This window comes from Rhineura floridana, chromosome 3 (assembly GCF_030035675.1).
Source record: "Rhineura floridana isolate rRhiFlo1 chromosome 3, rRhiFlo1.hap2, whole genome shotgun sequence".
Lineage (NCBI taxonomy): Eukaryota > Metazoa > Chordata > Lepidosauria > Squamata > Rhineuridae > Rhineura > Rhineura floridana.
In genome coordinates this window covers 96,572,330-96,583,961 of record NC_084482.1, presented here as the reverse complement: position 1 = coordinate 96,583,961, position 11,632 = coordinate 96,572,330, and the positions used below count along the sequence as shown (strand labels likewise).

Genomic DNA, 11,632 nt, shown 5'->3' with positions numbered 1-11,632 from the left:
CCTTGTATCTATTGAACCAGCAATCCATATTCTGTTCAAATAAATTATTCTTCAACCAGGAGAGAACAGGAATGAATGAGGCTTGCTGCCCTGCCAAGGACATCATCTGTAAAAGCTGTGCCATGCGTAACATACGAAGCTGCCTCATACTGAGTCAGACCATTGGTCCATCTGGCTCAGTACTGTCCACACTGACTGGCAGCAGCTCTCCGGGACTTCTAGCAGGGTTCTCTCCCAGCCCTACCTGGGGACTGAACCTGAGACCTTAAGCATGTGAGGCAGATGCTCTACCACTGAGCTGTAGCCCCTCCCCCAAATAGTACTCTGCTAAAATAGTATTGCTGAAAGACAAATATATTCTCGACAAAAATTGCTAAAGCACAGAATTTAATGTGCAAATATTGAAGATTTGAATGTGCAAAATTACCTGAACTTCTTGTAAGACATTTATTAAAAGTATTTAGCCAACAAATCCAGGCTACGTGAAAACATCATATGGAGAATGTGCAGTGGCAGAGCAAGAAATAAATACAAGTGTATAGTTGGATATTTGCTGACAAGACGACTGATTTGTTAAGTTACACTGGTTCAACTACCTTGTGCAATGGGATACTCAAAATGTATATCACTATGACAAAAGAAAATCTCAGGAAGTACTGTGAACCACCTCATTTCCCAACAAGGGACAAAACATTATTACTGTACCAGTTCCATGCAAGTTTTTCATGTGGCGCGTAACTTAAATATTTGTTATTCTGGACAGGATTCCAACACTTAGTAATAATATAATTTATGGAACAATTTACAGCTATGAAGCTCTGTATTTACAAAATGACATTGGCCAGAATCCAATATTTACTATGCAGACTTCACCTTCTATTCCTCCCCCCTGCAGTCCCCCACATGCCCTCAAAATCTGCTCCAGAGAATCCTCCAAACCTCTGGAGTAGATTTTGACTCCATACAGAAAGCTGCTGGGGGGATTGGGGAGAGGAAGCTTAAGTCTTATAGCGCAAGCAGATATCTGTTCTGCTCACACAGGGCAGCTTTGGATAAAAGCCCATTGGATGCAAGCACTATATGACTGAGATGTGATATTTGCTCAATGGGGACAAATCCTCTTTTGTTTGAATAAATGTGTATTTTGGTTATTCAAGGTTGGACAACATTACAGGAAGATGTGTTATTAAAAGTCAAGTTTAGGCATTTTCAAAGAGCATTCTGAGGAAATTTAACTGGTGTATGACATTTGTCAGAGTGGTTTTCTGAAAGAAGTTGTTTTCTATGAACTGCTGAAAGTCTGCTCTTGATTTTAGTATGAAAACAGGTATCTTCTCAGGTATATACAATGACAGAACTATTTACAAAATACATACAAATGAAAATATTTAAACAATAGCTTTGAACCTGGAAAGCCTTTTGGATCATTTACTGTAAACAAAAAAAGTTACCTAAGTGGGTGCTGTAAACTCTTGAAAAGTTATATGTAGGACTCACTCTGGTTTGCTTCAAGATTAGATTTTATTGACATAGGAGTTTTCTACTTTGCTAAACTGGTAGAAAAAAGGGGACTGTATATCCTTTGTTTAGGATTGTAGTTGCATGCTGCCATGGGAAAGCAATTGTAAAGTTCATGGTTCCATTTCCTCTTATCTATAAAAGCTTCTGAACTACAAAAGTTTTCAAAACAATATTTTGCCAGAGGCTATAGGACTGGGAAAGAAACTTTACATTTTAAACAGTATAATCATGAACCTGTATTAAAGCTAGTGACATTACAGGTCGATTCAAAACTGTACTCAAGAGTCCTAGAAAAAGGAACACAAAAGACACATTTGTTTTTTTTTGCTCCAGACAATAATTCAAGCATTAACCTTGCATGATAGTGACCAAGAGCTGGTTTCTGGTCCCAGTTTAAGTGTCGCAAGTGAAGGCTTTCACTTTGCCCCATTTAAGTCCAATAACAAAGATAAGTCAGCTCAAAACACAGAGATGAGGGCAAAGACTCCATATAATAAAGCACAGGGATATGCTACTAGAAGTTGTTGTCCTTCCATTGCCAAGGCTGAAATGAAGATTTTGGAAGCTGAAAAGCTACACCATCCAATAATTCCAGCAGCAAGAATAACTCCCATCATACCCCTGAAAAACAAAATGATTTGAACACAATGTTGGGTAACATGATATAACTGTGTGCACATCGTGTCAAAAGAGTCCTATGCATTCTTCAAAGGTTTTCTCATTGCTATGTTCTGTACCGCGCATTTTGGGAAAGGAGCAACAATGTAGCCAGAAACACACTCAAGCATATTTGTCATACATAACTGAAGGCAAAAGGTTCAATGGCATCTACAAAGCTAGAGACAGCCTTTGTATGCAATTTAAACATATAGCCTTTATGCAAATAGAAAGACTAGTTCTCTGGCCAACATACCTGTCAATATATTCAATAAAAAATCCTACTTGCTCAGGAGAATGGTTGGTTGTGGCAGATGAACTGCCAAATCCAAAAACCTGCTGGACTAGTGCTGGCAGGATGGAAAATGTGTGTGGGCATTCCTCCCCCCCCCCGGCCCCCAAAATATTTTCCTTCCCATTGACACCATTGGAAAGGAAAGTAAGTATGCCAGCCAATCCATGGGCATATCATGAGGGCAGGAGAGCTTTTAAACTAGCCCTCCCAGGGACCACAAGATAGTGCCCGAATCTGACCTTTTGGAAACCTCTTTATATGCAGACTTATAATTTCACTGTGGATGTTTGCCTCAACTGTTTTTTTTAAAGCTTACCAATATATATATAGCAGGAAATACGCAAAATTACAAGCCATTTACTTTTATGTAACTGTGTCTAGATAACATGAACAACATAGTCAAGTACTGAGAAACAGGCTTGTTTTTTTCTTTTTAAACATGCTGCAGAAATTGATTTACTTGTTCCCAATCACTCTCTGTTACTCTTCCAGAATGTTACAGGATAGTAGGGCAGGTCTATCTCTTAGTTGTCCCCGAGGGTTTGTTGTAAAAAGGAGTACTTGTGTCAGAGAATGAGATGCACAAGACAGGTAAGGCAATACTTTTCAATGGGAACATGAGCTTCTTTTGGTAGAAGAGTACGCAATGGTCATCTAAAAACTTCTGCCAGCTGAAAGTTACCTCCCTTTCTATTCTGTAGATTTATAGAGCAAAATTGAAGTTACTACTGAAATTAGCAGCCCCAGTACACAGAGAGGAGGAAAGTGAAGACTGGTCACACAGTATCAGATATTATCAATTATTTTCCTTTCTGCTCAGTTTGCACCAGTCTTTCTACATTCCTTCCAAAAGAAAGGGATACTGAAGACCTAAAGAAGTGCCTACCTACAAAAGGAAGCTAAGAGCAGCAAGCAAACAGACAAGGGTATTCTTAGCAGTGGCCCCACAATTGTAGAATTCAATTCCACAGGATATCAGCAAGCCCCAGCCCTTGCAGATTTTAAATGGGTTTTAAAGAGGTAGAACTTTACTGCTGCCTTTAGCAACTAATTTAATCCTACCTGAAGAACTCTCCAATTCTCACCCAATGTTGGAAATATTATGCTGGACTTAAGTGTCGGGGTTCTTGACTTTAAGTAATGATTTGAAATATTGTTTTGGGATTTTTGTAGCGCTTTGTGGTTTTTAATTTATTATTATATGTTTAATATGTAGCTTGTAAACAACTCTTTGCAGTATACACATTTAACCAGCAAGAGCAATCCAAACCTCCGATCTGTCATACCAGAGGGGGTTTAGGCAAGGCAGAGGTGTACCTCCAGTCAGACTCCAACAGACTCAGCCAGTGGGGGAACCTCTGCCATCCGTAGGGAAGCCCCACTGGTGAGCAGTGCCGAGAAAGGTGGAAACAACCACTGGTAGCTTCCCTGCTGGCAGTAGCCAGAGGAAATCACTGAAAAGGGGCAGGACTGGGCCAGCTCAGGATCCACTAGATTCTGTGCAGCACCTGCTGCCATCATATGATGGTCAGGAGCTAGGATGGCAGACTAAATAAATAATATAAAGGCACTGTGACCAGAAGTAAAAGGAAGAAAACTAAATCCCTTGATTGGAAGCTAGAGCTGTCAGTCACAGAACTACACTCCTCCTCTGCCTGGTATTTTCTATTCATGTAGAGCTTCCCCCCCCTTCACAAAAATATAGCAAACAAAATCTCAGAAGCCTTCTCAAGGCTCCAAAGCCAGCCCATTTCACCTTGGACCTGAGTTGGTCCAAAGATCTGAGGTACACAGATCCTTGCCTCTGAAGTGAATGCACATCCCTAAGTTAATACAAGCTGCCTTTCATCTTACATAGTTCTGTTTTTTCCCTCATCACTATAAGTTACAGGTGAAATACCATTTCATGTACATTAGATGCAATCTGCAGGTATAATAGTATGCCCACAATATTTCACAGTCATACTTACTGTAGAGAAAATACAACTGCAAAGCTGGAAAGTATGATCATAGGAAGGAGGCAGTATCCTAGCACACTGGCAACACAGCCAAACGAAACACCCGTCATGCTCATTAAGTTCAGGAGACAGAACATTCCTAGGCATCCAATTGCACTAATCCCATACACATAGCCAAATTGAATTTTCCCAGCCTAGAAAAGAGAACATAAAATAATATGTTCTGAACTTTATTTGGAGTTTTGTATGTTATATTATACCCCCATACTCTGATCTACAAGAAAGGAAGAATAAAACACTAAGTAGAATAAATATAATCAAAGAAGGGGGAAAAGTTACTTTTTTGCATGACATTGCTTATATTTATGTCTTATACATTACAATAATATATAAACTGGTATACATTTATAATAAATTAACAGCAGCATACAGTTGTATATTATCTTTACTTGCTGTTCTGAAACATCAAAAAATAAAATCCATTTTTCAGTGACTGGGTGATTAACTTCTAATTCCTTATAATATTAATTTAATCATTACCACAATAGACCATATTTTCTCATTCTATTCTATAAAAGAGGGTGCAATACTTTTTTCCAAGTTTTTGGTTATGATTATTTTTGCTGTTGTAAATAATTTTATTGCTACTTCTAAATCTGTTTCCAGGATTACATTCTTTAAGTATCCAAGCGAGACTATTTTGGGATCTTGAGGCATATGGCAACCTAATTTTCCTCGACTGCATTACAAATTGTATTGCAAAAGATACATATATAAAGGCAATCCCCAAAATTATGCTTAAAGTTGGCTTTAAAAACAGTAACAGTAGATATTTCTGAAAGCAAGAATTAGAGGCAGAATCATTTTCTTTACTGTTTTGTATTTTTATTCATTACTATAGTTTTATAACAATTTTTGAAAACTATTTAAAAAAATGAAGGCGGAAGACAGTGAGAGAAAGGAGTATATGGGCAGAAGATTGTTCCATCAGTGCAAGCATTTCTGCTTACCTGACAGAACCACCTCCCTTCTTCTCCCCCCACATACTGTTCTGGGGGTTCTCCTGACTCTCCAGAACAGAACTGGGGAGGGCACAGGGGTACAAAAGGAGGGTGAGAGCCCCGATGCGCTAGCAGGAATCCTTGCATTGTATTCTGTTAGAGCAATTAATAAGGTGAATATGGCCCTATATTTTGGGATGGGTGGTGCCTGAGGCACCAAATAAATAATAACCCAATAGACATACTACAAATAGTGAACGGAACACAGGGAGCCAAGGCAGCTTATACAGACCTTTCCAAACAGAAAGCACTGCTCTACACATCATCAGAGCATTTAAATGTGTGTGTTTGGGGGGGGTATTGCTTATGTAAGTTAATAAAAAGGCTTTTCTATGTACAGTAGTTTACATGAACCCAGCTGATGATAAGCCTCCACTAGGAGCAGGGCCGCTTCTGTAACAGCCCCCACAACTGTTGAATTCTCTTCCAAGAGAGGTTTGTTCTCCCTGCTGACTTTCTGAAGGCGTGAAAAACTTGGTTTCAGTTGGCCTTTGAGAGTTAATCACTTCTGTGAAATCTTTGAGCAGAAGTATTGAAATAATTTAATTAATATATAATTTAATGAATAAAAAGGCTATCTACATCAGGGTGATGCTTTTTAAATTAAAATAAATGCTTGCTCCCAAGAGGGACTAAACTCTTATATGGTCTGGATCCAAAGAACTGTATAATTAGCTCTGAAATTTGGCCAGTTGGGTCCTAACAAAATATTTCACATTCACAAACGTACGCACATTACCTTTGCAAAGCTATTCATGTGTATCCAACCAAGTCATACCCACTAAAATTAATGGACTTGTGTTAGTGATTTGCAGGGGTCTAATCTGAGTATGAGAGTAGTCCGACACATCCCACTGGTTATGACATCAAGGTCTTGATTACGTAGCTTGATGTATAGATGGCTTTTCCTTAGTTAAAGTTCCAGTTATATGATTTGGCATTAGTAATAAGTATTTTTCCCTGGCCCATACAAGTGTAACAAGCATTAATACGTACACAGTCCTATGTGTATTTACTCAGAAGTAAGCCCTACTCTATTCAGTTGGGCTTACTCCCAAGTATGTGTACAGGATTGCAGAATAACACACCAAACACATTTTTAAAGTATGCATGCCCATAATTATTTTTGTGATTTCTTTTGCATATTTAACAGCCTTGTTATGCACTTATACATTAAGCAGCCTTACCCACTAGAAACACTTCATTTCCAACTTTGTTTTCATCTAACATCTTTTAGACTAATGGAAACACATGCACAAATATACTGTACATACTACTTGACATCTTACCAGCAATAATGTGGCACCAAAGGCTAGGCAGAAGACCATGGGCCCTGCCATATCAGTTTCATTCATTATGCTGCCATCTGCTGCTTTTAATGGGTGCAGCACTGTCAGAGTCTTCTGCCAGATGTGGTCGAAGTTGATTCCTAGTTCTGCATTATAAAATGAAGAACAGTATTTTAATGATTTGTCATCATTGGAAGAATATAATTTTAAGCAGTTAGGAACCGCTGCATAAACTTGAAAGGCCTGTAGTGGATCAAGACAAAAGCCCCATCTCATACATGACTATAGCTGCAAAACTGTGCTTTGCAAAACACTGGGAAAAGGCTTGAATATCATGGTAGAATGAACACTGAAAATGTGCAGAAATGACAAAGCTTACAAGTTATATACTGAAAGAAGGCAAAAAATTAACAGATTTGTAATATGTTGGTTGATTCGCAGAATGAGCCACAAGATTCATGAGGTAAGAGTTATTAGACATGCTGTAACAAGAAATATGAATTATGAAGAAAATTTATTCAGAAAATATGAACATATAACACAGAATTATTGCATAGCGCTGTTGTGTTTTTAAAATATATTTTCAAATTATTTAATTATTTTCTATTTAATACCTTCAAGAACATTTTGTAAGAGACTAGTTAAGTAAATGGAATGAAACTGAAAGGACTACAGAAACTGATAACAAAACTCAACAGCAGCTGTTCTTCCCATGATAAAAATACACATATAATTTTGAAAATCAGCTGTCACTGCTGCTTTACAGCTTGTCTCAAATATGGTAGGGACATACGGAGATTTGCAATAAATAAAAACCGAACCTTCTAGTAAGGGTGGCTCATCTTCAAAATTGCTTCCATAGAAAGACTGTGGTGAAGATGGAGTATATGTTGGTGTTGGCTGAAAAATCTGACCAGTGTAAGGTTGCTGTTGCTGCATCATCTCTGGAGGGACATATCCACCTTGCTGAGAATAGTCGTAGCCACCATATTGTCTGTGGAAAGCATTTGTTTTAAACTTATCAGATGAATGAAGCATGTTTGTTTACAACACAGTATTTTTAGAAACTGTAATGCTTCCTAAACCCGTGTATCCACTAGAGACACTTCCATATGAGTGTTCACTATACAATATCTGACAAATACAAAACTGCATACATGGATTCTTGGAATGTAGTCACTGGAAGAAAGTTACATAAATATATTCCTACAAGGAATACAGACGCAGAAAGAACTCTGCTACTGTTAATTTGAAATTCAATGGTTTGGAATGCATCACAACTATTTTATATAATCAGCCCTATTAAAACTATTTCATTTAAGTCATCGTAAGTACAGTGCTTTCCAGTGTCAAAAATACTAGACAATTTCTCTCCCTGCCTCCAGCCTCTGCAATGATCACTTCCAGACTAATCCAACTGTATACTCAAAACAATTTATTACCAAAATTGTTGTTAAGACTTGGTAACAAAATCCTTAACATAGTCCACCATATCTTTAGAAGAAGACCTAACCAAGCCACCTTACTCTCCCATCTTCTAAACAGTTGAATGATGGAGATATTTGCTTCAACATTTGTGACATTTATAATGACCAGGTACCCATTATGACATATCTAGTACAACTGGATTTCTGGAAATGAAGGTATCATTAACCATACTTTTTCTTAATTTAAGTTTCCTCACAGACAGCCTTTGCTTAAGAGGTGAAAGAAAAGCATCATGCCCTAGAAAAATGCTGAGCCTCTCCAAGATTGGGTTCTAAGAAGACATTCTAAGCAGTGCATTTTTTTTACATACTGTTCTTCTTTAAACCGCATAAGCCAGCCTTATATTCGCACAAGTTGCCTGGTAGCCACAAGCAACAAGAAATTCCATACAGCTGAATGGAAGCTGGTGAAAGAAGGCAGGATTGCACCATCCCCTATGTGCTTAGTTTCTGTGCTAGTCACAAAGAAAGGAAAGCCCCTTCCTCTGATAGTAGGCTTTTTTTTTTTTTACCAACCCACTAAAAAGAACTAGTCGCTCATGTAGTAGCCATTGAAACTGCCATTTCAATGGTAGATGAAGAGAAGGCTTCTTTTGAGGTTGGTCTGGAGGATGCATCACATGGTGGCAAACTACTGTCAGCTTATAACACTTGTAGGATTTGCACTGGTCAATCTGCTACCCGGCTAAGTTCAAAGTATTGGTCCTAACACATAAGGCCCAATACAGCTCAGAGCCAGGTTACTTGAGAGATCACCTTCTCCTTTATATACCCAGTAGGGTCAACATAGTCTGCAGGAAAGCTTCTCCTTCAAGTTCCAAAGATCGCATAAGCCTACTCCACAGTAATTCAAGGCTTTTAGTGTAGCTGCCCGTTCTGTGGACAGCATTGCTGTCAAGATATGGCAGGTACCCACTACCTGCACTTTCCAGAAATAACTGAAGAAATTTTTGTGTTTATTAGCCTTCTCAGCTGGATGAATAGGTTGCTGCCATGAGCATCTACTTGGCATTACTTTTTTATCTGCTGCTATTTTATGTGTTGTTTTAAACTGTGCTTTAGCTGTATTTATTGCATTTTGTACATTGCCTTGAGAAGGAGAATAATAATAATAATAATAATAATAATAAATACCCTTTTAGAAGGCTAGTAAAATGTTTTGGAGCCTAGTAATACTTGTGTGCTTATTTATAAAGTTATAAAGTTAGCAATGACTACAGTTTTTGGCAACTGTGTTACGTATTAGTACAGTACAACAGTTTGCACATATGAATTACTTAATGCAGTATAAAATGCATTGAACTTTGGAGTAAAATGTAAATAATGAGCAGTAGTTTACCACAATGCAGTTTGATTTAGTGACCTATACTTAATTTAAGGACTCTACCTTTTTTATTTTGTATTATTCTGAATGCTGTAAGAATAAAAGAAACCCAATTTACTTGCTGTATGTTCCTCCTCCATAATCTCCTCCATAGGACTGGGCTTGATCATCAATGCTGTAACTTGTTTGATAGAAATCTGTATTGAAGTTGTCAAATCCAGACATTGCAATCTGTCTGTAAAATAAATTATATTTCAGTGTGTTCAAATGTTCAACACAATGCAACTTTTACCTTCATATTTAAGAGGCAATCAGTGTATTTGAAGCTCCTTCAAGCAAAATACAAAGTCCTACCACTACAAAAGCACATTCTTATAATCAATCAGAGATAAAAATGCCATTAGAAAAGAAAACCGTTAAGTGACAAAAGCTTACAATATCTATCACCAAATGAAAAATAACAGTGACACATATAGGGCCTCTTGAAAAATGACAAGCCTGTAGCTTTAAGTGAAGTTCTAAATTTCTAAAAGGATAGATACTTAACTTAGATACACAACACTTTATGCTGGCCTATACAGAGGGGGAACATTAGGACACAATGCAGGCCTGCATTATGTCCTTCTGCCATGCCCAACCTGGTGTCCCCCAGCTGGTTTGCAACTCCCATTAGCTACGCTGGCCAGCAGGTTGGAGAAGGCTAGTTTACTCTGACAAGCAGTGGCTTTTCGAAGTATCAAGCAAAAAGACCTTTAACAACCCTGCTACTTAAACACCTTTAAACTAAATCTGAACTTCAGATCTTGTACACGCAATGTACATGCTCTAACACTGCACTACTGCTACTTTCTAAAGCAAAACAACAACAACAAAAGCCTCTTTATACCAGTTTGATACCAATGATGAGAAGTCACAGGGCACTGATAGCAGTCTAGATTTTCAGTAGGTGCACTGAGAAACATAACAGGGCCTATCCCTTCATTTTTCCTCTTCCCGGAGGTGGAGGGATACACCACATGGGGCAGTTTTATCCAGTACGTAACCCCCTTTATTTCAATTTATTCATCAGCAAGGAGGAAGTCAACCCCAGAAAGCAACATGAAAATGATCAACGTTATAACAGAAAATTCTGAACAACATGCACTATCTCCCTGCACTAAAACAATTTTAAATGGCACTTGGCATTTTCTATAACGCTGGCATTATAGAAGTGAGAATGCAGCTGTCTGGAAGCCACAAGCCTTTAAGAATAAACCTGGTCGGAAAGACATCAGCACTGCAGATTACACAACAGAGAAAAGGGTGGTGGTGGTTGATCGTGGGTCACATCTCTTAACAAAGTGCTTGCCGCTGGTATATTTAACAGACGGAATCTGACATCATGTCAGAACCGGAAAGATACAGAGCTGCAGCGAGAGGAAGAAGAAGAGTGCGCTGAATGGAGCTCAGTCCCCTAACACAAGCCTTCCTCTCCTCTCCCTCTTTCCTACAAAGCCCACCGTTGCCAAGAAAGGTGGGGGCGGTGGACGTGACAAGCTGGGGCTTCCCCTGAGCTCACCTGCAGGGCTTCCTTCCCGGCCAGGTAATAAACCCCTTTTACAGCGCGTACCGCTGGCAGCCACCACTCCTCGCTCAAAAACTCCCCCTTGTTATCTCGCTTACTTAGACACTACGTGTCAGCCGCCCAAGGAAAACCGCTTCCGGGTCAACAAAGCACGGACGGGCATGCGTAGTGCAAACCACTACCTTACCTAACACGAGCCTCTCTTTCCCCCGGTCTTTATGATCGACGCTTGCCGGACGAGACTGCGTACGCCACAACCTAAGCGACGAGAGCCTGCGCAGTGAGGACTCTGGCATCTCGTCAGAGACTGCGCTTCTATTGGAGCTTGCGCATGCGTAAAACTGAATAAGCTTGGTTTAGGGGTCTTGCGGGCAGGATGGTTAACAGAAACGCTTATCGGTATAGGGGAATTATGTTTTAACTCTTCAGAATGGAGGGCATCGCTTTAAAACTATTGGTTAGCAAGATTGCTGTCT

General features: G+C 39.0%; 2 protein-coding genes across 5 annotated transcripts in view; one reads left to right on the top strand and one right to left on the bottom strand.

Annotated features, from left to right (window-relative positions):
- Positions 1 to 433: 433 nt before the first annotated feature.
- YIPF5 (Yip1 domain family member 5) lies at positions 434 to 11,435 on the bottom strand. Of its 3 annotated transcripts, none has more exons than XM_061616975.1 (6): positions 11,344 to 11,435; positions 9,711 to 9,827; positions 7,603 to 7,775; positions 6,782 to 6,927; positions 4,444 to 4,625; positions 434 to 2,142 (listed from the first exon to the last, which is right to left on the bottom strand). In XM_061616975.1, the coding sequence occupies exons 2-6, from the start codon at positions 9,815 to 9,817 to the stop codon at positions 1,980 to 1,982; spliced, it is 771 nt and encodes a 256-aa protein (XP_061472959.1). In that variant the 5' UTR covers positions 9,818 to 9,827; positions 11,344 to 11,435; the 3' UTR covers positions 434 to 1,979. The 3 variants fall into 3 exon arrangements, with proteins under 3 accessions (XP_061472959.1, XP_061472957.1, XP_061472958.1); XM_061616973.1 differs by lacking the exon at positions 11,344 to 11,435 and adding an exon at positions 11,151 to 11,334; XM_061616974.1 differs by lacking the exon at positions 11,344 to 11,435 and adding an exon at positions 11,255 to 11,328.
- Positions 11,396 to 11,632, top strand: part of KCTD16 (potassium channel tetramerization domain containing 16) — a 283,301-nt gene continuing 283,064 nt past the window's right edge. For both annotated transcript variants that reach the window (XM_061616972.1, XM_061616970.1), the window contains exon 1: positions 11,396 to 11,613. The gene's annotated coding sequence lies outside the window, so the exon portion shown is untranslated. The remainder of the gene's footprint in view (positions 11,614 to 11,632) is intronic.